The sequence below is a fragment of the Oncorhynchus keta genome, unplaced genomic scaffold (genome assembly GCF_023373465.1).
Source record: "Oncorhynchus keta strain PuntledgeMale-10-30-2019 unplaced genomic scaffold, Oket_V2 Un_contig_4117_pilon_pilon, whole genome shotgun sequence".
NCBI classification, from domain to species: domain Eukaryota; kingdom Metazoa; phylum Chordata; class Actinopteri; order Salmoniformes; family Salmonidae; genus Oncorhynchus; species Oncorhynchus keta.
The window spans coordinates 1-27,016 of record NW_026287607.1 but is presented as its reverse complement, the minus strand read 5'-3'; the positions used below and the strand labels follow the sequence as shown (position 1 = coordinate 27,016).

Genomic DNA, 27,016 nt, shown 5'->3' with positions numbered 1-27,016 from the left:
TTCTAATCCATGACTTAGGAGTCAAGGTTTAAGACTTAAAAATCAAGGTTTAGTACTTAGGAGTCAAGGTTTAGTGACTTGACAATAACACTGCTGAATAGTAATCCCCCCCCCTCTGGGAACATTACATGGCCACAGGAGGCATACTGCTGAATAGTCATCCCCCCCTCCTCCCTCTCTGGGAACATTACATGGCCACAGGAGGCATACTGCTGAATAGTAATCCCCCCCCCTCCCTCTCTGGGAACATTACATGGCCACAGGAGGCATACTGCTGAATAGTAATCCCCCCCCCTCCTCCCTCTCTGGTGGGAACATTACATGGCCACAGGAGGCATACTGCTGAATAGTAATCCCCCCCTCCTCCCTCTCTGGTGGGAACATTACATGGCCACAGGAGGCATACTGCTGAATAGTCATCCCCCCTCCTCCCTCCCTCCCTCTCTCTGGGAACATTACATGGCCACAGGAGGCATACTGCTGAATAGTCACCCCTCCCCCTCTCTGGGAACATTACTTGGCCACAGGAGGCATACTGCTGAATAGTCATCCCCCCCCTCCCTCTCTCTCTGGGAACATTACATGGCCACAGGAGGCATACTGCTGAATAGTCACCCCCCCCTCTCTGGGAACATTACTTGGCCACAGGAGGCATACTGCTGAATAGTCATCCCCCCTCCTCCCTCTCTGGGAACATTACTTGGCCACAGGAGGCATACTGCTGAATAGTCATCCCCCCTCCTCCTCCTCCCCCTCTCTGGGAACATTACTTGGCCACAGGAGGCATACTGCTGTTCCTCTCCATCGGTGGCGTCCAGCTCCTCTCAGTGAAGCGGTAGTGTAGAAGGGCGTCGTCCCTGAAGCCAAACTGGTGTGTGAGGTGTTGCAGTATCCCTCCTTGCTGGAGCTGAGCCCCATAGAGCTGGGCTTCCCCCTGTCCCGGGTCAGACCCACCCTCACCAGCCAGTCCACCAAATCACTGCCCAGGAAAGTGGCCTGAGTCTGGGCCTGGGATGGAGGATAAGTCCCCTGACCAGGTCTCTCCCTGGAGCGCTCCCTCTCCTGAACCCTCTCTCCCTCACACCTGCGTATCAAAGGAAGGATTCAGCTACTGTCCCGTTGTTCAGGCTTTCCCCAGAAGCACTAGGGTGGAGATATGAAGGAAGAGGAGAAAGGAGAACGGAGAGAGAAAAGGAGTGGTAGTGAGGATGAGAGTTCCGTAAGAGAAACAGGAAGTCAAGAAGGTGAAAAGTAGCTACCAGGACTGTGTACCACTCCAAAACCAGAATGCATTACCAGCGAAGAAGACTGTGGTAAGTTCAATAATAATAATATATAATATATGCCATTTAGCAGACGCTTTTATCCAAAGCGACTTACAGTCATGTGTGCATACATTCTACGTATGGGTGGTCCCGGGGGATCGAACCCACTACTCTGGCGTTACAAGCGCCATGCTCTACCAACTGAGCTACAGAAGGACCGTCCAGTCCATTCACAGAGTGTACAATAATGTATTACCAACGAAGAAGACTGTGGTAAGTTCAGTCCGTTCAGAGTGTACAATAATGTATTACCAACGAAGAAGACTGTGGTAAGTTCAGTCCGTTCAGAGTGTACAATAATGTATTACCAACGAAGAAGACTGTGGTAAGTTCAGTCCATTCACAGAGTGTACAATAATGTATTACCAACGAAGAAGACTGTGGTAAGTTCAGTCCATTCACAGAGTGTACAATAATGTATTACCAACGAAGAAGACTGTGGTAGGTTCAGTCCATTCACAGAGTGTACAATAATGTATTACCAACGAAGAAGACTGTGGTAAGTTCAGTCCATTCACAGAGTGTACAATAATGTATTACCAACGAAGAAGACTGTGGTAAGTTCAGTCCATTCACAGAGTGTACAATAATGTATTACCAACGAAGAAGACTGTGGTAAGTTCAGTCCATTCACAGAGTGTACAATAATGTATTACCAACGAAGAAGACTGTGGTAAGTTCAGTCCATTCACAGAGTGTAAAATAATGTATTACCAATGAAGAAGACTGTGGTAAGTTCAGTCCATTCACAGAGTGTACAATAATGTATTACCAACGAAGAAGACTGTGGTAAGTTCAGTCCATTCACAGAGTGTACAATAATGTATTACCAACGAAGAAGACTGTGGTAAGTTCAGTCCATTCACAGAGTGTACAATAATGCATTACCAACGAAGAAGACTGTGGTAAGTTCAGTCCATTCACAGAGTGTACAATAATACATTTTTTAAAGACAGGATTAGTGGTAGAAACATGCAAGATATTATCTGGGGTAAAATCCTAGGCCATGCATAGAGAGGATGTTAGGAGAGAACGAGTTCAACTCGTAGGTAACATGCTAGTTTATGGATTACTAGATCTGCACACGCAGTAGCATTTAACAGTCAACCGTTTCTTTTTCTATTGTATTTTTTTTTTTTTTTATCATTTTACTCCCTTTTTCTTCCCATATTTTGTGATATCCAAATTGGTAGTTACAGTCTTGTCCCATCGCTGCAACTCTCGTAGGGACTCTGGAGAGGTGAAACACAACCCTGCCAAGCCGCACTGCTTCTTGACACACTGCTCGCTTAACCCGGAAGCCAGCCGCACCAATGTGTCGGAGGAAACACCGTACAACTGAATCAAATCAAATCAAATCAAAACTGGCGACCGTGTCAGCGTGCACTGCGCCCGGCCCGCCACAGGAGTCACTAGAGCGCGATGGGACAAGGACATCCCTGCCGGCCAAACCCTCCCCTAACCCGGACGACGCTGGGCCAATTGTGTGCCGCCACATGGGTCTCCCGGTCGCGGCCGGCTGCAACACAGCCTGGGATCGAACCAGGATCTGTAGTGACACAGCTGGCACTGTGATAGAGTGTCTTACACCGCTGTGACACTCGAGAGACCCAAGTCAACGGTTTTAATATAGATTCTAGAGCTTTGATTCTGCACCAATCAGACGTGTCCTGGGAGTGAAATCATGCTACAAAAAATGATAAATAAATGAAATAACTGATAATTGATGTTTATGTTGTGGCCTACCTTCTGATGGGCACTATGTCCTGAACACACTGGTCTTTATGATAGCGGACAAACTGAGTGCAGGTCAGCCTGATCTCCTCTGGAACCACAGAGGGGGGCTCCTCCTCACTCTCCCTGCCCTGCCATAGGCTCACTAACCTGGGGGACAGGACACACACAGGCCCCTTAGAGGGCAGAACAACCACATCTTCTACAGCCACACTACCTGGCTCAGGCAAGTCTGACTTAGATAAGGCCTTGTGCTGACTTTGGGACAATACAACATACAGGAGGAGGTGCTGATGTTGGGACAATACAACATACAGGAGGTGGTTCTGATGTTGGGACAATACAACATACAGGAGGTGCTGATGTTGGGACAATACAACATACAGGAGGTGCTGATGTTGGGACAATACAACATACAGGAGGTGCTGATGTTGGGACAATACAACATACAGGAGGAGGTGCTGATGTTGGGACAATACAACATACAGGAGGAGGTACTGATGTTGGGGCAATACAACATACAGGAGGTGCTGATGTTGGGGCAATACAACATACAGGAGGAGGTGCTGATGTTGGGGCAATACAACATACAGGAGGTGCTGATGTTGGGACAATACAACATACAGGAGGAGGTGCTGATGTTGGGGCAATACAACATACAGGAGGTGCTGATGTTGGGACAATACAACATACAGGAGGTGCTGATGTTGGGACAATACAACATACAGGAGGAGGTGCTGATGTTGGGACAATACAACATACAGGAGGTGCTGATGTTGGGACAATACAACATACAGGAGGAGGTACTGATGTTGGGACAATACAACATACAGGAGGAGGTGCTGATGTTGGGACAATACAACATACAGGAGGAGGTGCTGATGTTGGGACAATACAACATACAGGAGGAGGTGCTGATGTTGGGACAATACAACATACAGGAGGAGGTGCTGATGTTGGGGCAATACAACATACAGGAGGAGGTGCTGATGTTGGGACAATACAACATACAGGAGGAGGTGCTGATGTTGGGGCAATACAACATACAGGAGGAGGTGCTGATGTTGGGACAATACAACATACAGGAGGAGGTGCTGATGTTGGGACAATACAACATACAGGAGGAGGTACTGATGTTGGGACAATACAACATACAGGAGGAGGTACTGATGTTGGGACAATACAACATACAGGAGGAGGTACTGATGTTGGGGCAATACAACATACAGGAGGAGGTGCTGATGTTGGGACAATACAACATACAGGAGGAGGTTCTGATGTTGGGACAATACAACATACAGGAGGAGGTGCTGATGTTGGGGCAATACAACATACAGGAGGAGGTGCTGATGTTGGGACAATACAACATACAGGAGGAGGTGCTGATGTTGGGGCAATACAACATACAGGAGGAGGTGCTGATGTTGGGACAATACAACATACAGGAGGTGCTGATGTTGGGACAATACAACATACAGGAGGTACTGATGTTGGGACAATACAACATACAGGAGGTGCTGATGTTGGGGCAATACAACATACAGGAGGTGCTGATGTTGGGACAATACAACATACAGGAGGAGGTGCTGATGTTGGGGCAATACAACATACAGGAGGTGCTGATGTTGGGACTATACAACATACAGGAGGAGGTGCTGATGTTGGGACAATACAACGATGCACTATGCTCTCTGAAGTAAGTACCTAGTTTCTAGCTCACCTCTTCTTGAATGGCAGAATGATCAGATGCCTGTCCAGGCCAAAGATACCAAACGAAATGAAGCCCTGAGAAACATGAGAGGTAAAGTAAGCAACAGCAAAATCCCTTTCGATACTCATGATCTAATAGACACGAGAGCGTACCTGTCCATAGTTGGCCACAGCACAGAAGAACTGCAGCTCCAGGTACAGTCTACCAGGGTCCTGGTTGAACAACCACCATAGACAACTGGACAGGTTCTGAATGACATTCAGAGTTAACAAGTGCCGATTCAGTGAAGAGGTTCGGGATTGGAGTGAACTAGTGCACACTTCAGGGACAAGGGTAGGTAGAGAAAGGGGACACGGCCAAGCAATAAAAGAATAGAACAGTAGAACAGAGTAGAATAGAACAGAACATAATAGAACAGAATAGAGAGAATAGAATAGAGTAGAATAGAACAGAACATAATAGAACAGAGTAGAACAGAAAAGAACAGAGCAGAGCAGAATAGAACAGAGTAGAACAGAGTAGAACAGAACAGAGTAGAAGAACAGAACAGAACAGAGCAGAGCAGAATAGAACAGAGTAGAACAGAATAGAACAGAACAGAGTAGAACAGAACAGAATAGAGTAGAACAGAATAGAACAGAGTAGAACAGAATAGAACAGAACAGAGTAGAGTAGAATAGAGTAGAACATAATAGAACAGAGTAGAGTAGAACAGAATAGAACAGAGTAGAGTAGAACAGAATAGAACATAGAGTAGAACAGAATAGAACAGAATAGAACCGAGCAGAATAGAATAGATTAGAACAGAATAGAGTAGAATAGAACAGAATAGAGTAGAGTAGAACAGAATAGAGTAGAACAGAATAGAGTAGAACGGAATAGAACAGAGTAGAGTAGAATATAACAGAATAGAGTAGAACAGAATAGAGTAGAACAGAGCAGGACAGAATATAATAGAACAGAATCTAACAGAATAGAGTAGACCAGAACAGTAGATAACACTCACAGCCAGCAGGGAAACTATGAGGAGAAGACACAACAGGACGTGTCTGACCAGCTGTCTGTCATCCTGGACCGGTGGACTACACTGCTGCTGCTGGGTTTCACACAGCGCCCCACACTGGCCTGGAGGTTACAGTACAATAAGTCAACAGGGTTGTATTCATTAGTGCACACCGTAGCAAAACGTTTTGCAACAGCATCACAGTCAACACAAGCCACAGTGGACACAACAGGTCAGTGCCCGAGGTATCAGCCCATAAACCTAGAACACAACGTTGTGTTCCTGTACCTGTTAGAGACGTGGGAGTGTCGTTCCTGGTGGCGCCGTTGATCATGTCGGGCACGGGCTGTGTACATCTACAACAGTCTGGGTGGAACACAACAACAACACACAGACACAGTTCTGAGTTAAATCAAACTACTCATGTTTTTTAACAATATGTTTAGGTTGGCAATTTAAGGTTTTACATACAAAGTTCAACACAAAATCCCCAGTAAACCAATGCACCCAAGTTTACAGAACTAGAACAAACAATAATGTGTCTAGTGAGCTACCATTGTTGTTGCTGGTCTCTGGTGCTGAGGGCTCCAGTGGGGGGGTCTGGTCCTCCTGGTGTCCAGGGGGCCTCAGGTCCTCTATAGTACCTGTGTTGGAGGCTGTCTCCAGGGCTTGGTAGTTCTGGTCCTCCTGGTGTCCAGGGGGCCTCAGGCCCTCTATAGTACCTGTGTTGGAGGCTGTCTCCAGGGCTTGGTAGTTCTGGTCCTCCTGGTGTCCAGGGGGTCTCAGGTCCTCTATAGTACCTGTGTTGGAGGCTGTCTCCAGGGCTTGGTAGTTCTGGTTCTCCTGGTGTCCAGGGGGCCTCAGGTCCTCTATAGTACCCGTGTTAGAGGCTGTCTCCAGGGCTTGGTAGTTCTGGTTCTCCTGGTGTCCAGGGGGTCTCAGGTCCTCTATAGTACCTGTGTTGGAGGCTGTCTCCAGGGCTTGGTAGTTCTGGTTCTCCTGGTGTCCAGGGGGCCTCAGGTCCTCTATAGTACCCGTGTTAGAGGCTGTCTCCAGGGCTTGGTAGTTCTGGTTCTCCTTGGTGCCCTGGCTGAGACCCATCAGAGAGAAACCACCTACCAAGATGCTGCAGGAGACTACTACTGCAGTACTGATGATCTGAGAGAGGGGAAAGAGAGAGAGAGGTAAACCTTTAGGACTGGCTCCAGATCTATGTGATGTATAAAACCTTTAGGACTGGCTCCAGATCTATGTGATGTATAAAACCTTTAGGACTGGCTCCAGATCTATGTGATGTATAAAACCTTTAGGACTGGCTCCAGATCTATGTGATGTGTAAAACCTTTAGGACTGGCTCCAGATCTATGTGATGTATAAAACCTTTAGGACTGGCTCCAGATCTATGTGATGTATAAAACCTTTAGGACTGGCTCCAGATCTATGTGATGTATAAAACCTTTAGGACTGGCTCCAGATCTATGTGATGTGTAAAACCTTTAGGACTGGCTCCAGATCTATGTGATGTGTAAAACCTTTAGGACTGGCTCCAGATCTATGTGATGTATAAAACCTTTAGGACTGGCTCCAGATCTATGTGATGTATAAAACCTTTAGGACTGGCTCCAGATCTATGTGATGTATAAAACCTTTAGGACTGGCTCCAGATCTATGTGATGTATAAAACCTTTAGGACTGGCTCCAGATCTATGTGATGTATAAAACCTTTAGGACTGGCTCCAGATCTATGTGATGTATAAAACCTTTAGGACTGGCTCCAGATCTATGTGATGTGTAAAACCTTTAGGACTGGCTCCAGATCTATGTGATGTGTAAAACCTTTAGGACTGGCTCCAGATCTATGTGATGTATAAAACCTTTAGGACTGGCTCCAGATCTATGTGATGTATAAAACCTTTAGGACTGGCTCCAGATCTATGCGATGTGTAAAGTGTAAAACCTTTAGGACTGGCTCCAGATCTATGTGATGTATAAAACCTTTAGGACTGGCTCCAGATCTATGTGATGTATAAAACCTTTAGGACTGGCTCCAGATCTATGTGATGTATAAAACCTTTAGGACTGGCTCCAGATCTATGTGATGTGTAAAACCTTTAGGACTGAGTCTATAGTATCAGGCATCCTCTCACCTGAGCCCTGCCATAGAGGAAGGCAGAGTCTATAGTATCAGGCAACCTCTCACCTGAGCCCTGCCATAGAGGAAGGCAGAGTCTATAGTATCAGGCATCCTCTCTCCTGAGCCCTGCCATAGAAGAAGGCAGAGTCTATAGTATCAGGCATCCTCTCTCCTGAGCCCTGCCATAGAGGAAGGCAGAGTCTATAGTATCAGGCAGAGTCCTCTCTCCCTGAGCCCTGCCATAGAGGAAGGCAGAGTCTATAGTATCAGGCATCCTCTCTCCTGAGCCCTGCCATAGAGGAAGGCAGAGTCTATAGTATCAGGCATCCTCTCTCCTGAGCCCTGCCATAGAGGAAGGCAGAGTCTATAGTATCAGGCATCCTCTCTCCTGAGCCCTGCCATAGAGGAAGGCAGAGTCTATAGTATCAGGCATCCTCTCTCCTGAGCCCTGCCATAGAGGAAGGCAGAGTCTATAGTATCAGGCATCCTCTCACCTGAGCCCTGCCATAGAGGAAGGCAGAGTCTATAGTATCAGGCATCCTCTCACCTGAGCCCTGCCATAGAGGAAGGCAGAGTCTATAGTATCAGGCATCCTCTCACCTGAGCCCTGCCATAGAGGAAGGCAGAGTCTATAGTATCAGGCATCCTCTCTCCTGAGCCCTGCCATAGAGGAAGGCAGAGTCTATAGTATCAGGCATCCTCTCACCTGAGCCCTGCCATAGAAGAAGGCAGTCTATAGTATCAGGCATCCTCAGAGTCTCAGGCATCCTGAGCCCTGCCATAGAGGAAGGCAGAGTCTATAGTATCAGGCATCCTCTCTCCTGAGCCCTGCCATAGAGGAAGGCAGAGTCTATAGTATCAGGCATCCTCTCACCTGAGCCCTGCCATAGAAGAAGGCAGTCTATAGTATCAGGCATCCTCTCTCCTGAGCCCTGCCATAGAGGAAGGCAGAGTCTATAGTATCAGGCATCCTCTCACCTGAGCCCTGCCATAGAAGAAGGCAGAGTCTATAGTATCAGGCATCCTCTCTCCTGAGCCCTGCCATAGAGGAAGGCAGAGTCTATAGTATCAGGCATCCTCTCTCCTGAGCCCTGCCATAGAGGAAGGCAGAGTCTATAGTATCAGGCATCCTCTCACCTGAGCCCTGCCATAGAAGAAGGCAGAGTCTATAGTATCAGGCATCCTCTCACCTGAGCCCTGCCATAGAAGAAGGCAGAGTCTATAGTATCAGGCATCCTCTCTCCTGAGCCCTGCCATAGAGGAAGGCAGAGTCTATAGTATCAGGCATCCTCTCTCCTGAGCCCTGCCATAGAGGAAGGCAGAGTCTATAGTATCAGGCATCCTCTCTCCTGAGCCCTGCCATAGAGGAAGGCCTATAGTATCAGGCATCCTCTCACCTGAGCCCTGCCATAGAAGAAGGCAGAGTCTATAGTATCAGGCATCCTCTCTCCTGAGCCCTGCCATAGAGGAAGGCAGAGTCTATAGTATCAGGCATCCTCTCTCCTGAGCCCTGCCATAGAGGAAGGCAGAGTCTATAGTATCAGGCATCCTCTCTCCTGAGCCCTGCCATAGAGGAAGGCAGAGTCTATAGTATCAGGCATCCTCTCTCCTGAGCCCTGCAGAGTCATAGAGGAAGGCAGAGTCTATAGTATCAGGCATCCTCTCACCTGAGCCCTGCCATAGAAGAAGGCAGTCTATAGTATCAGGCATCCTCTCACCTGAGCCCTGCCATAGAGGAAGGCAGAGTCTATAGTATCAGGCATCCTCTCTCCTGAGCCCTGCCATAGAGGAAGGCCATAGAGGCATCCTCTCAGGCCCTGCCAGAGAAGAAGGCTCTATAGTATCAGGCATCCTCTCTCCTGAGCCCTGCCATAGAGGAAGGCAGAGTCTATAGTATCAGGCATCCTCTCTCCTGAGCCCTGCCATAGAGGAAGGCAGAGTCTATAGTATCAGGCATCCTTTCACCTGAGCCCTGCCATAGAAGAAGGCAGAGTCTATAGTATCAGGCATCCTCTCTCCTGAGCCCTGCCATAGAGGAAGGCAGAGTCTATAGTATCAGGCATCCTCTCTCCTGAGCCCTGCCATAGAGGAAGGCAGAGTCTATAGTATCAGGCATCCTCTCACCTGAGCCCTGCCATAGAAGAAGGCAGAGTCTATAGTATCAGGCATCCTCTCTCCTGAGCCCTGCCATAGAGGAAGGCAGAGTCTATAGTATCAGGCATCCTCTCTCCTGAGCCCTGCCATAGAGGAAGGCAGAGTCTATAGTATCAGGCATCCTCTCACCTGAGCCCTGCCATAGAGGAAGGCAGAGTCTATAGTATCAGGCATCCTCTCTCCTGAGCCCTGCCATAGAGGAAGGCAGAGTCTATAGTATCAGGCATCCTTTCACCTGAGCCCTGCCATAGAAGAAGGCAGAGTCTATAGTATCAGGCATCCTCTCACCTGAGCCCTGCCATAGAGGAAGGCAGAGTCTATAGTATCAGGCATCCTCTCTCCTGAGCCCTGCCATAGAGGAAGGCAGAGTCTATAGTATCAGGCATCCTCTCTCCTGAGCCCTGCCATAGAGGAAGGCAGAGTCTATAGTATCAGGCATCCTCTCACCTGAGCCCTGCCATAGAAGAAGGCAGAGTCTATAGTATCAGGCATCCTCTCTCCTGAGCCCTGCCATAGAGGAAGGCAGAGTCTATAGTATCAGGCATCCTCTCTCCTGAGCCCTGCCATAGAGGAAGGCAGAGTCTATAGTATCAGGCATCCTCTCTCCTGAGCCCTGCCATAGAGGAAGGCAGAGTCTATAGTATCAGGCATCCTCTCTCCTGAGCCCTGCCATAGAGGAAGGCAGAGTCTATAGTATCAGGCATCCTCTCACCTGAGCCCTGCCATAGAGGAAGGCAGAGTCTATAGTATCAGGCATCCTCTCTCCTGAGCCCTGCCATAGAAGAAGGCAGAGTCTATAGTATCAGGCATCCTCTCTCCTGAGCCCTGCCATAGAGGAAGGCAGAGTCTATAGTATCAGGCATCCTCTCACCTGAGCCCTGCCATAGAGGAAGGCAGAGTCTATAGTATCAGGCATCCTCTCTCCTGAGCCCTGCCATAGAGGAAGGCAGAGTCTATAGTATCAGGCATCCTCTCTCCTGAGCCCTGCCATAGAGGAAGGCAGAGTCTATAGTATCAGGCATCCTCTCACCTGAGCCCTGCCATAGAGGAAGGCAGAGTCTATAGTATCAGGCATCCTCTCACCTGAGCCCTGCCATAGAGGAAGGCAGAGTCTATAGTATCAGGCATCCTCTCTCCTGCCAGGAGCAGACCTCCAAGGATGAGGAACGGTATGCTGTGGAAGAGAACAACACTGTAAGGTTAAGTTTGAGGAACACAAACATACAATAGACTGTTTCACACACACACACACACACACACACACACACACACACACACACACACACACACACACACACACACACACACACACACACACACACACACACACACACACACACACACACACACACACACACACACACACACACACACACACACACACACACACAACGTACCCCCAGCCAAAGACCATGAAGACCCAAGGTGGAATCCTCAGCAAATTGTCCTTCTTGGTCAGAACCAAACAGAGAGGAATGAGACCTATAGTCAGACCCAGACAGAACCAAACAGAGAGGAATGAGAACTATAGTCAGACCCAGACAGAACCAAACAGAGAGGAATGAGAACTATAGTCAGACCCAGACAGAACCAAACAGAGAGGAATGAGAACTATAGTCAGACCCAGACAGAACCAAACAGAGAGGAATGAGAACTATAGTCAGACCCAGACAGAACCAAACAGAGAGGAATGAGAACTATAGTCAGACCCAGATAGAACCAACTCAGGGTTATTCCGCAGATACAGTACAACATATCCAGTCCAGACACACACGCGGTACATACCAGTCCAGACACACACGCGGTACATACCAGTCCAGACACACACGTGGTACATACCAGTCCAGACACGCGGTACATACCAGTCCAGACACACACGTGGTACATACCAGTCCAGACACATGGTACATACCAGTCCAGACACATAATAGATACCAGTCCATACCCAGTCCAGACACATGGTACATACCCATCCAGACACACACGCGGTACATACCAGTCCAGACACACACGCGGTACATACCAGTCCAGACACACACGCGGTACATACCAGTCCAGACACACACGCGGTACAGTCCAGACACACACGTACATACCAGTCCAGACACACACGCGGTACATACCAGTCCAGACACACACGCGGTACATACCAGTCCAGACACACACGCGGTACATACCAGTCCAGACACACACGCGGTACATACCAGTCCAGACACACACGCGGTACATACCAGTCCAGACACACACGCGGTACATACCAGTCCAGACACACACGCGGTACATACCCGTCCAGACACACACGCGGTACATACCCGTCCAGACACACACGCGGTACATACCAGTCCAGACACACACGCGGTACATACCAGTCCAGACACACACGCGGTACATACCAGTCCAGACACACACGCGGTACATACCAGTCCAGACACACACGCGGTACATACCAGTCCAGACACACACGCGGTACATACCAGTCCAGACACACACGCGGTACATACCAGTCCAGACACACACGCGGTACATACCAGTCCAGACACACACGCGGTACATACCAGTCCAGACACACACGCGGTACATACCAGTCCAGACACACACACGCGTACATACCAGTCCAGACACACGGTACATACCAGTCCAGACACACACGGTACATACCAGTCCAGACACGCATGGTACATACCAGTCCAGACACACATGGTACATACCAGTCCAGACACACATGGTACATACCAGTCCAGACATATGTGCTGTAGAGTGACCCATAGAGCAGTGTGAATGTCAACACCTGTCCCAAGATGTCCTCCTGCTTCACTACGAAGTTCCACAGGATCATACCGACACACACTAGGAACTACAGGGACAAGGAGAGACACATTACTATATATCACTTGTGTACAGTGGAGGTCGGAAGTTTACATACATTTAAAAACTCAGTTTCACAATTCCTGACATTTAATCCTAGTAAAAATTCCCTGTCTTAGGTCAGTTAGGATCACCACTTTATTTTAAGAATGTGAAATGTCAGAATAATAATAGAGAGAATGATTTATTTCAGTTGTTAATTCTTTCACATCCCCAGTGGGTCAGAAGTTTACATACACTCAATTAGTATTTGATAGCATTGCCTTTAAATTGTTTCACTTGCGTCAAACGTTTCAGGTAGGATTGAGGTCAGGGCTTTGTGATGGCCACTCCAATACCTTGACTTTGTTGTCCTTAAGCCATTTTGGCACAACTTCGGAAGTACGCTTGGGGTCATTGTCCATTTGAAAGACCAATTTGCGACCAATCTTTAACTTCCTGACTGATGTCTTAAGATATTGCTTCAATATATCCACATAATTTCTTTCCTCATGATGCCATCTATTTAGTGAATTGCACCAGTCCCTCCTGCAGCAAAGCACCCCCACAACATGATGCTGCCACCCCCATGCTTCACGGTTGGGATGGTGTTCTTCAGCTTGCAAGCCTCCCCCTTTTCCTTGAAATATAACAATGGTCATTATGGCCAAACAGTTCTATTTTTGTTTCATCAGAGCAGAGGACATTTCTCCAAAAAGTACGATCTTTGTCCGTTTTGGAGCAGTGGCTTCTTCCTTGCTGAGCGGCCTTTCAGGTTATGTCGATATAGGACTCGTTTTACTGTGGATATAGATACCTTTGTACTTGTTTTCTGAACGTGGTACCTTCAGGTGTTTGGAAATTGCTCCCAAGGATGAACCAGAGTTGTGAAGGTCCACAATTGTTTTTCCCAAGGTCTTGGCTGATTTTTATTTTATTTTCCCATGATGTCAAGCAAAGAGGCACTGAGTTTGAAGGTAGGCCTTGACATACATCTACAGGTAAACCTCCAATTGACTCAAATTAGGTCAATTAGCCTATCAGAAGCTTCTAAAGCCATTACAATTTTCTGGAATTTTCCAAGCTGTTTAAAGGCACAGTCAACTTAGTGTTGGTAAACTTCTGACCCACTGGAATTGTGATACAGTGAATTATAAGTGAAATAATCTGTCTGTAAACAATTGTTGGAAAAATTACTTGTGTCATGCACAAAGTAGATGTCCTAACCAACTTGCCAAACGATAGTTTGTTAACAAGAAATTTGTGGTTGAAAAACGAGTTTTAATGACTCCAACCTAAGTGTATGTAAACTTCCGACTTCAACTGTATAGAATATAGAAAACATTATGTACAGTGCCTTCATAAAGTATTCAGACCCCTTAACCTTTTCCACATTTTGTTAAGTTAGACTTATTCTAAAATGCTTTAAATTAAAAAATGTCCTAATAAAATCGACACACAATAGCCCATAATGACAAAGCGAAAAAAAGGTTTTTAGAAATGTTTGAAAATGTATTACAAATAAACTGAAATACCTTATTTACATAAGTATTCAGACATTTAGCTATGAGACTGGAAACTAAGCTCAGGTGCATCTTGTTTCCAATGATCATCCTAGAGATGTTTCTACAACTTGATTGGAGTCCATCTGTGGTAAATTCAACTGATTGGACATGATTTGGAAAGGCACACACCTGTCTATATAAGGTCCCACAGTTGACAGGGCATGTCAGAGCAAACACCAAGCCTTGAGGTCAAAGGAATTGTCAAGAGCTCAGACAGGATTGTGTCGAGGCACAGATCTGGGGAAGAGTACCAAAACATGTCTGCAGCATTGAAGGGCCCTAAGAACACAGTGGCCTCCATCATTCTTAAATGGAAGAAGTTTGGAACCACCAAGACTCTTCCTAGAGCTGGCTGCTCAGTCAAACTAAGCAATCGGGGGAGAAGGGCCTTGGTCAGGGAGGTGACCAAGAACTCCATGGTCACTATGACAGAGCTCCAGAGTTCCTCTGTGGAGGTTGGAGAACCTTCCAGAAGGACAACCATCTCTGCAACACTCCACCAATCAGGCCTTTATGGTAGAGTGGCCAGACGGAAGCCACTTCCCAGTAAATGCTCGCTTGGAATTTGGAATTTGCCAAACCATGAGGCACCTAAAACCAGATTCTCAGACCATGAGAAACAAGATTCTCTGGTCTGATGAAACCAGATCCCTGAGCACATTGGCCTGAATGTCAAAGCATCACACCTGGAGGAAACCTGGCACCATACGGTGAAGAGTGGTGGTGGTAGCATCAGGCTGGAGGAAACCTGGCACCATCCCTACGTGTGGCTGGAAGACCATCCCTACGTGGTGGTGGTAGTATCAGGCTGGAGGAAACCTGGCACCATCCCTACGGTGAAGAGTGGTGGTGGTAGCATCAGGCTGGAGGAAACCTGGCACCATCCCTACGGTGAAGCGTGGTGGTGGTAGTATCAGGCTGGAGGAAACCTGGCACCATCCCTACGGTGAAGCGTGGTGGTGGTAGTATCAGGCTGGAGGAAACCTGGCAACATCCCTACGGTGAAGAGTGGTGGTGGTAGTATCAGGCTGGAGGAAACCTGGCACCATACGGTGAAGAGTGGTGGTGGTAGTATCAGGCTGGAGGAAACCTGGCAACATCCCTACGGTGAAGAGTGGTGGTGGTAGCATCAGGCTGGAGGAAACCTGGCACCATCCCTACGGTGAAGCATGGTGGTGGTAGTATCAGGCTGTGGGGATGTTTTTCAGTGGCTGAGAGACTAGTCAGGATCGAAGGAAAGATGAACGGCACAAAGCACAGAGAGATTCATGATGGAACCCTGCTCCAGCGCTCAGGACCTCAGACTGGGGGCGAAGGTTCACCTTCCAACAGGACAACGACCCTAAACACATAGACAAGACAATGCAGTGGCTTCGGGACAAGCCATCTGAGATGTCTCTGAGATGTCCTTGAGTAGCCCAGCCAGAGCCTGGACTTGAACCCGATCTAACATCCCTGGAGAATCCTGAAAATAGCTGTGGTGCGATGCTCCCCATCCAACCTGACAGAGCTTGAGAGGATCTGCAGGGAAGAATGGGAGAAACTCCCCAAATACAGGTGTGCCACGTTTGTAGCGTCATCCCCAGAAGACTCAAGTCTGTAATCGCTGCCAAAGGTACTTCAACAAAGAACTGAATAAAGAGTCTGAATACTTATGGAAATTTGATATTTCCGTTTGAGTTTTTTCTAAAAACATCATTTTTTAAAAACAGTTTTTGCTTTGTCATTATGGGGTATTGTGTGTAGATTGATGAGGCAAAAACATTTTTCATCCATTTTAGAATAAGGTTGTAACATAACAAAATGTGGAACAAGTCAGGGGGTCTGAATACCTTCAGAATATACTGTATATGAAATAACCCTTTCAGAATGTACTGTATATGAAATAACCCTTTCAGAATGTACTGTATATGAAGGATATATGTAATAACCCTTTCAGAATGTACTGTATATGAAGGATATATGAAATAACCCTTTCAGAATGTACTGTATATGAAGGATATATGAAATAACCCTTTCAGAATGTACTGTATATGAAGGATATATGTAATAACCCTTTCAGAATGTACTGTATATGAAGGATATATGTAATAACCCTTTCAGAATGTACTGTATATGAAGGATATATGTAATAACCCTTTCAGAATGTACTGTATATGAAGGATATATGTAATAACCCTTCAGAATGTACTGTATATGAAGGATATATGTAATAACCCCTTCAGAATGTACTGTATATGAAATAACCCTTTCAGAATGTACTGTATATGTAATAACCCTTTCAGAATGTACTGTATATGAAGGATATATGTAATAACCCTTCAGAATGTACTGTATATGAAGGACATATGTAATAACCCTTTCAGAATGTACTGTATATGAAGGATATATGTAATAACCCCTTCAGAATGTACTGTATATGAAGGATATATGTAATAACCCCTTCAGAATGTACTGTATATGAAGGATATATGTAATAACCCCTTCAGAATGTACTGTATATGAAGGATATATGTAATAACCCCTTCAGAATGTACTGTATATGAAGGATATATGTAATAACCCTTCAGAATGTACTGTATATGAAGGATATATGTAATAACCCTTTCAGAATGTACTGTATATGAAGGATATATGTAATAACCCCTTCAGAATGTACTGTATATGTAATAACCCTTTCAGAATGTACTGTATATGAAATAACCCTTTCAGAATGTACTGTATATGAAGGATATATTTAATAACCCTTCAGAATGTACTGTATATGAATAACCCTTTCAGAATGTACTGTATATGAAGGATATATTTAATAACCCTTCAGAATGTACTGTATATGAAGGATATATGTAATAACCCTTTCAGAATGTACTGTATATGAAGGATATATGTAATAACCCTTTCAGAATGTACTGTATATGAAGGATATATGAAATAACCCTTTCAGAATGTACTGTATATGAATAACCCTTTCAGAATGTACTGTATATGAAATAACCCTTCAGAATGTACTGTATATGAAGGATATATTTAATAACCCTTCAGAATGTACTGTATATGAAGGATATATGTAATAACCCTTTCAGAATGTACTGTATATGAAGGATATATGTAATAACCCTTTCAGAATGTACTGTATATGAAGGATATATGTAATAACCCTTTCAGAATGTACTGTATATGAAGGATATATGTAATAACCCTTTCAGAATGTACTGTATATGAAGGATATATGTAATAACCCTTTCAGAATGTACTGTATATGAAGGATATATGTAATAACCCTTTCAGAATGTACTGTATATGAAGGATATATGTAATAACCCTTTCAGAATGTACTGTATATGAAGGATATATGTAATAACCCTTTCAGAATGTACTGTATATGAAGAATGACATATGAACTAACCCTTTCAGAATGTACTGTATATGTAATAACCCTTTCAGAATGTACTGTATATGTAATAACCCTTTCAGAATGTACTGTATATGAAATAACCCTTTCAGAATGTACTGTATATGTAAGATTAGATATATTTAATAACCCTTCAGAATGTACTGTATATGAAGGATATATGTAATAACCCTTTCAGAATGTACTGTATATGAAATAACCCTTTCAGAATGTACTGTATATGAAGGATATATTTAATAACCCTTCAGAATGTACTGTATATGAAGGATATACCAACACCATGAAATAACCCTTTCAGAATGTACTGTATATGAAGGATATATGTAATAACCCTTTCAGAATGTACTGTATATGAAGGATATATGAAATAACCCTTTCAGAATGTACTGTATATGTAATAACCCTTTCAGAATGTACTGTATATGAAATAACCCTTTCAGAATGTACTGTATATGAAGGATATATGTAATAACCCTTCAGAATGTACTGTATATTACCATTTACATTTAAGTCATTTAGCAACCCTTATCAGACACCACAAATGAATATATGAAGGATATATGTAATAACCCCATTCAGAATGTACTGTATATGAAGGATATATGTAATAACCCTTTCAGAATGTACTGTATATGAAGGATATGTGTAATAACCCCTTCAGAATGTACTGTATATGACCATGGATACATTTAATAACCCTTTCAAATGTACTGTATATGAAGGATATATTTAATAACCCTTCAGAATGTACTGTACCATGAAGGATATATGTAATAACCCCTTCAGAATGTACTGTATATGAAGGATATCATGTAATAACCCTTTCAGAATGTACTGTATATGAAGGATATATGTAATAACCTGTGCCAGGAAGAGGTTCATAGAAAACATGTGTGGGAGCCTCTTGAACTTCTTACTGAGGAGAATGACAGCAAGGTCCACACCTGAAACACAAACCATGTGAGTCAGTGTATCCAGTGTTTAAATACAGCATGAACCCACTCAACTTGTCAAAGGTCTTTGCAGGATATTAGCAAGCCCTAAAACACCATTGGTATGAATCCTCTATCATTAAAGCTGCATTCTTCACCATGGATCATTAAGCCCTGATCAACACCACAGATACAGCAAGCCCTGATCAACACCATGGAGTCAGCAAGCCCTGATCAACACCATGGAGTCAGCAAGCCCTGATCAACACCATGGAGTCAGCAAGCCCTGATCAACACCATGGAGTCAGTAAGCCCTGATCAACACCATGGAGTCAGCAAGCCCTGATCAACACCATGGAGTCAGCAAGCCCTGATCAACACCATGGAGTCAGCAAGCCCTGATCAACACCATGGAGTCAGTAAGCCCTGATCAACACCATGGAGTCAGCAAGCCCTGATCAACACCATGGAGTCAGCAAGCCCTGATCAACACCATGGAGTCAGCAAGCCCTGATCAACACCATGGAGTCAGCAAGCCCTGATCAACACCATGGAGTCAGCAAGCCCTGATCAACACCATGGATACAGCAAGCCCTGATCAACACCATGGAGTCAGTAAGCCCTGATCAACACCATGGAGTCAGCAAGCCCTGATCAACACCATGGAGTCAGCAAGCCCTGATCAACACCATGGAGTCAGCAAGCCCTGATCAACACCATGGAGTCAGCAAGCCCTGATCAACACCATGGAGTCAGTAAGCCCTGATCAACACCATGGAGTCAGCAAGCCCTGATCAACACCATGGAGTCAGCAAGCCCTGATCAACACCATGGATACAGCAAGCCCTGATCAACACCATGGAGTCAGTAAGCCCTGATCAACACCATGGAGTCAGCAAGCCCTGATCAACACCATGGAGTCAGCAAGCCCTGATCAACACCATGGAGTCAGCAAGCCCTGATCAACACCATGGAGTCAGCAAGCCCTGATCAACACCATGGAGTCAGCAAGCCCTGATCAACACCATGGAGTCAGCAAGCCCTGATCAACACCATGGAGTCAGTAAGCCCTGATCAACACCATGGAGTCAGTAAGCCCTGATCAACACCATGGAGTCAGCAAGCCCTGATCAACACCATGGAGTCAGCAAGCCCTGATAAACCCCTTGCTTCAATCAGCTAAAGTCAGACAGGACCACACATGGAGGACAACCAAGCCTATTGAAAAGAGTGTCAAAGTCTGCCTTCTTCATTTGCCTTTCATGTAGAGAGAGCGAGAGAGACAGCGAGAGAGAAACAGAGAGAGCGAGAGAGACAGACAGAGAGAGAGAGAGACAGCGAGAGAGAAACAGAGAGAGACAGCGAGAGAGAAACAGAGACAGACAGCGAGAGAGAAAGAGAGAGCGAGACAGAGACAGAGAGACAGAGACAGACAGAGAGAGCGAGAGAGAGAGAGAGAGAAACAGAGACAGACAGCGAGAGAAACAGAGACAGACAGAGAGAGAGAAACAGAGAGAGACAGATAAGAACAGAAATAGAGAGACAGAGAGCCTCCAGTATTTATGCTGCAGTAGTTTGTGTCGGGGGGCTAGGGTCAGTTTGTTATATCTGGAGTACTTCTCCTGTCCTATTCGGTGTCCTGTGTGAATCTAAGTGTGCTTTCTCTAATTCTCTCCTTCTTTCTTTCTCTCTCTCGGAGGACCTGAGCCCTAGGACCATGCCCCAGGACTACCTGACATGATGACTCCTTGCTGTCCCCAGTCCACCTGGCCATGCTGCTGCTCCAGTTTCAACTGTTCTGCCTTACTATTATTCGACCATGCTGGTCATTTATGAACATTTGAACATCTTGGCCATGTTCTGTTATAATCTCAACCCGGCACAGCCAGAAGAGGACTAGCCACCCCACATAGCCTGGTTCCTCTCTAGGTTTCTTCCTAGGTTTTGGCCTTTCTAGGGAGTTTTTCCTAGCCACCGTGCTTCTACACCTGCATTGCTTGCTGTTTGGGGTTTTAGGCTGGGTTTCTGTACAGCACTTTGAGATATCAGCTGATGTACGAAGGGCTATATAAATAAATTTGATTTGATTTTTGATTTGATACAGAGAGAGAAACAGAGAGAGACAGATGAGAACAGAAATAGAGAGAACCCTCACCAGTGCGACCAGGCTGACGATGCTGATGTTGAAGCTGACATTCTGCAGCTCAGTGACCAGTGGCTTGGGGTTCATCAGGGGGATGGTCAGGAGCCAGGCTGACACGTACATGATGGGGGCAGACAGGAACGTGCTGATCACCATCCCTGACGTCACCTACAGGAGGACAGACAGAGAGGTACAGAGAGAGATGTGTAAATACAAGCCTTGGCTGTCTAGAAAGGTGGCTATTTGCTAAGAAATTAAATACGAATTGATAATGTAATACTCACCACTTCCTGCTCTCTCTGTGTGTGTGTGTGTGTGTGTGTGTGTGTGTGTGTGTGTGTGTGTGTGTGTGTGTGTGTGTGTGTGTGTGTGTGTGTGTGTGTGTGTGTGTGTGTGTGTGTGGTACCAACTCACCACATGAGTGCTCCAGTGTGCCATGTTGTCCATGTTGTACTGTGATGTGTGTGTGTGTGTGTGTGTGTGTGCGTGCTGCGTGCACCACGTCCAGTTCCATGTTGTACTGTGAGTGTGGTACCAACTCACCACGTCCAGCTCCATGTTGTACTGTGATGTGTGTGTGGTACCAACTCACCACGTCCAGCTCCATGTTGTACTGTGATGTGTGTGTGTGTGTGTGTGTGTGTGTGTGTGTGTGTGATGTGTGTGTGTGTGTGTCACCACGTGTGTGTTGTGTGATGTGTGTGTGTGTGTGGTACCAGCTCACCACGCTTCCAGTGTGTTGTGGTGTGATGTGTGTGTGTACAACTCACCACGTCCAGCTCCATGTTGTACTGTGATGTGTGTGTGTGTGTACCAACTCACCACGTCCAGCTCCATGTTGTACTGTGATGTGTGTGTGTACCAACTCACCACATCCAGCTCCATGTTGTACTGTGATGTGTGTGTGTGTGTGTGTGTGTGTGTGTGTGTGTGTGTGTGTGTGTGTGTGTGTGTGTGTGTGTGTGTGTGTGTGTGTGTGTGTGTGTGTCCATGTGTGTGTGTGTGTGTGTGCGTGTGTGTGTGTGCGTGCGTGGCGTGCCAACTCACCACGTCCAGCTCCATGTTGTACTGTGATGTGTGTGTGTGTACCAACTCACCACATCCAGCTCCATGTTGTACTGTGATGTGTGTGTGTGTGTGTGTGTGTGTGTGTGTGTGTGTGTGTGTGTGTTGTGTGTGTGTGTGTGTGTGTGTGTGTGTGTGTGTGTGTGTGTGTGTGTGTGTGTGTGTGTGTGTACTGTGTGTGTGTGTGTGTGTGTGGTGTGTGTTACCAACTCACCACGTCCAGCTCCATGTTGTACTGTGATGTGTGTGTGTGTGTGGTACCAACTCACCACGTCCAGCTCCATGTTGTACTGTGATGTGTGTGTGTGTGGTGTGTGTGGTTCCAGCTCCATGTTGTACTGTGATGTGTGTGTGTGTGGGGTACCAACTCACCACGTCCAGCTCCATGTTGTACTGTGATGTGTGTGTGTGTGGGGTACCAACTCACCACGTCCAGCTCCATGTTGTACTGTGATGTGTGTGTGTGTGTGGTACCAACTCACCACATCCAGCTCCATGTTGTACTGTGATGTGTGTGTGTGTGGTACCAACTCACCACGTCCAGCTCCATGTTGTACTGTGATGCGTAGATGGCTACACTGGGAGCAGGGGGGAACACCCCGTAGAGAAAGGCATAGTTGGACAGGCTGGAGTGGTTCAGACTGCTGCTGTTGGAACCTGTAGAGTCCAGCAGGTCGACCATGTCCTTACAGATGAGAGGCATCACCAGCCTACATAGGAGAGACAGATACCACTGTGTTAGGACACTAGGACAGTACCATTAGGACAGTACCACTAGGACAGTACCACTAGGGCGGGAACCACTAGGGCGGGAACCACTAGGGCAGAACCACTACCAGAACCACTAGGACAGTACCACTAGGGCAGAACCACTAGGACAGGACCACTAGGGCAGAACCACTAGGACAGAACCACTAGGACAGTACCACTAGGACAGTACCACTAGGACAGTACAGTACCACTAGGGCAGGACCACTAGTACAGTACCACTAGGACAGGACAGTACCACTAGGATTGGACCACTAGGACAGTACAGTACCACTGGGACAGTACAGTACCACTAGTATAGGACAGTACCACTAGGATAGGACAGTACCACTAGGACAGGACAGTACCACTAGGATAGGACAGTACCACTAGGATAGGACCACTAGGACAGGACAGTACCACTAGGATAGGACAGTACCACTAGGATAGGACAGTACCACTAGGACAGTACAGTACCACTAGGACAGTACAGTACCACTAGTATAGGACAGTACCACTAGGATAGGACCACTAGGACAGTACCACTAGTACCACTAGGACAGTACCACTAGGGTAGGACAGTACCACTAGGACAGGACAGTACCACTAGGATAGGACAGTACCACTAGGATAGGACCACTAGGACAGGACAGTACCACTAGGATAGGACAGTACCACTAGGACAGTACCACTAGGACAGTACAGTACCACTAGGACAGTACAGTACCACTAGGATAGTACAGTACCACTAGGACAGGACCACTAGGACAGTACAGTACCACTAGGATAGGACCACTAGGACAGGACAGTACCACTAGGATAGGACAGTACCACTAGGACAGGACCACTAGGACAGTACAGTACCACTAGGACAGTACAGTACCACTTGTACAGTACAGGACCACTAGGACAGGACCCTATTTACGACTGCAGTAATGTAGTTGTCAGCACCCTATCCATCCATTCCCACAGGGTAGGTTGATAACGACTTGAAGGAAAGTCAGTTCTTGACATTTCTGTAACTCACAGTTTGGCAGTGATGAGCAGGATAAGGGCTACTCCAGTAGACCTGGTGAGTTTGCCCACCTGTCCCACCATAGATAGTCCCAGGTAGAAGAGAGCTGCTCCTCCGAAGGAGTTGGCCAAGCCATCCACAAACTCCTCCATCACAGCAGGGATCCTCTGGCCCAGGGCAAAGTGGGACACGATCCCGACCACCACCATGAACACTATCGGGTTCTTCAGTACCTATAAAATAGAATAAAAGTGGGATACAATGTCCACCAGCCACCACCGTTTAGAAGAACACTTTACTGTCCACTTTCCTTACAGTCCACAAAAATGTGCCTTAATTCCGTTAACCCAACCCCCTAAGACACACCCTGACACCATGTTTTAACCCAACCCCCTAAGACACACCCTGACACCATGTTTTAACCCAACCCCCTAAGACACACCCTGACACCATGTTTTAACCCAACCCCCTAAGACACACCCTGACACCATGTTTTAACCCAACCCCCTAAGACACACCCTGACACCATGTTTTAACCCAACCCCCTAAGACACACCCTGACACCATGTTTTAACCCAACCCCCTAAGACACACCCTGACACCATGTTTTAACCCAACCCCCATGTTTAAACCCAACCCCTAAGACACACCCTGACACCATGTTTTAACCCAACCCCTAAGACACACCCTGACACCATGTTTTAAACCCCTAAGACCCCCTGACACCATGTTTTAACCCAACCCCTAAGACACACCCTGACACCATGTTTTAACCCAACCCCTAAGACACACCCCCCTGACACCATGTTTTAACCCAACCCCCTAAGACACACCCTGACACCATGTTTTAAACCCCTAAGACCCCCTAAGTTTAAACCCCTAAGACACACCCTGACACCATGTTTAACCCAACCCCCTAAGACACCCCTGAAGAACACCCCTAAGACACACCCTGACACCATGTTTTAACCCAACCCCTAAGACACACCCCGACACCATGACACCATGTTTTAACCCAACCCCTAAGACACACCCTGACACCATGTTTTAACCCAACCCCTAAGACACACCCTGACACCATGTTTTAACCCAAGACACACCCCGACACCATGTTTAACCCAACCCCTAAGACACACCCCTGACACCATGTTTTAACCCACCCCCTAAGACACACCCTGACACCATGTTTTAACCCAACCCCTAAGACACACCCTGACACCATGTTTTAACCCAACCCCTAAGACACACCCCTGACACCATGTTTTAACCCAACCCCCTAAGACACACCCTGACACCATGTTTTAACCCAACCCCCTAAGACACACCCTGACACCATGTTTAACCCAACCCCCTAAGACACACCCTGACACCATGTTTTAACCCAACCCCCTAAGACACACCCTGACACCATGTTTTAACCCAACCCCTAAGACACACACCATGTTTTAACCCACCATGTTTTAACCCAACCCCTAAGACACCCTGACACCATGTTTTAACCCAACCCCCTAAGACACCCCCGACACCATGTTTTAACCCAACCCCTAAGACACACCCTGACACCATGTTTTAACAACCCCCCTAAGACACACCTGACACCATGTTTTAACCCAACCCCCTAAGACACACCCTGACACCATGTTTTAACCCAACCCCTAAGACACCCCCAACACCATGTTTTAACCCAACCCCTAAGACACCCTGACACCATGTTTTAACCCAACCCCTAAGACACCCCCAACACCATGTTTTAACCCAACCCCCTAAGACACCCTGACACCATGTTTTAACCCAACCCCTAAGACACCCTGACACCATGTTTTAACCCAACCCCTAAGACACCCCTGACACCATGTTTTAACCCAACCCCTGACACCAAGACACCATGTTTTAACCCAACCCCTAAGACACCCCAGACACCATGTTTTAACCCAACCCCTAAGACACACCCTGACACCATGTTTTAACCCAACCCCCTAAGACACACCCTGACACCATGTTTAACCCAACCCCTAAGACACACCCTGACACCATGTTTTAACCCAACCCCTAAGTTTTAACCCAACCCCCCACTAAGACACACCCCCCTGACACCATGTTTTAACCCAACCCCCTAAGACACACCCTGACACCATGTTTTAACCCAACCCCTAAGACACACATGTTTTAACCCCCCCTAAGACACCATGTTTTTAACCCAACCCCACCATAAGACACCCCTGACACCATGTTTTAACCCAACCCCTAAGACACACCCCGACACCATGTTTTAACCCAACCCCCTAAGACACCCCTGACACCATGTTTTAACCCAACCCCTAAGACACACCCCGACACCATGTTTTAACCCAACCCCTAAGACACCCCCGACACCATGTTTTAACCCAACCCCTAAGACACACCCTGACACCATGACACAACCCCCTAAGACACCCCTGACACCATGTTTTAACCCAACCCCTAAGACACACCCTGACACCATGTTTTAACCCAACCCCTAAGACACCCTAAGACACCCCCCCTGACACCATGTTTTAACCCAACCCCCACACCCAACCCCTACACCATGTTTTAACCCAACCCCCTAAGACACACCCCGACACCATGTTTTAACCCAACCCCCTAAGACACACCCCGACACCATGTTTTAACCCAACCCCCTAAGACACACCCTGACACCATGTTTTAACCCAACCCCCTAAGACACACCCCGACACCATGTTTAAACCCAACCCCCTAAGACACTGACACCATGTTTAAACCCAACCCCCTAAGACACACCCCGACACCATGTTTTAACCCAACCCCCTAAGACACACCCTGACACCATGTTTAAACCCAACCCCCTAAGACACCCCCGAAACCATGTTTTAACCCAACCCCTAAGACACCCTGACACCATGTTTTAACCCAACCCCTAAGACACCCCATGAACACCATGTTTTAACCCAACCCCTAAGACACCCCTGACACCATGTTTTAACCCAACCCCCTAAGACACACCCCACACCATGTTTTAACCCAACCCCTAAGACACACACCATGTTTTAACCCAACCCCTAAGACACACCCTGACACCATGTTTTAACCCAACCCCTAAGACACCCCTGACACCATGTTTTAACCCAACCCCTAAGACACACCCTGACACCATGTTTTAACCCAACCCCCTAAGACACACCCTGACACCATGTTTTAACCCAACCCCTAAGACACACCCTGACACCATGTT

At 46.6% G+C, this 27,016-nt stretch overlaps 1 protein-coding gene across 1 annotated transcript; it reads right to left on the bottom strand.

Annotated features, from left to right (window-relative positions):
- Positions 1 to 729: 729 nt before the first annotated feature.
- Positions 730 to 24,110, bottom strand: LOC127924500 (integral membrane protein GPR155-like). Its single transcript, XM_052509209.1, has 13 exons — positions 23,797 to 24,110; positions 22,558 to 22,732; positions 20,970 to 21,125; positions 12,795 to 12,915; positions 11,459 to 11,543; positions 11,145 to 11,235; positions 6,328 to 6,931; positions 6,062 to 6,139; positions 5,777 to 5,895; positions 4,923 to 5,018; positions 4,780 to 4,844; positions 3,072 to 3,209; positions 730 to 1,084 (listed from the first exon to the last, which is right to left on the bottom strand). Exons 1-13 carry the CDS (start codon positions 23,991 to 23,993, stop codon positions 730 to 732), a joined length of 2,280 nt encoding a protein of 759 aa, XP_052365169.1. The 5' UTR covers positions 23,994 to 24,110.
- Positions 24,111 to 27,016: the final 2,906 nt, after the last annotated feature.

Bases quoted from the DNA above. Each gene is read 5' to 3' on its own strand.
- LOC127924500 (XM_052509209.1), bottom strand. From the start codon at position 23,993: ATGGTGGTGGTCGGGATCGTGTCCCACTTTGCCCTGGGCCAGAGGATC. The intron at 12,916-20,969 runs GTGAGGGTTCTC...TTGTCCCTGTAG, and splicing joins TCGTCAGCCTGGTCGCACTG to TTCCTAGTGTGTGTCGGTAT. The intron at 4,845-4,922 runs GTACGCTCTCGT...CATGTTTCTCAG, and splicing joins CTGTGGCCAACTATGGACAG to GGCTTCATTTCGTTTGGTAT.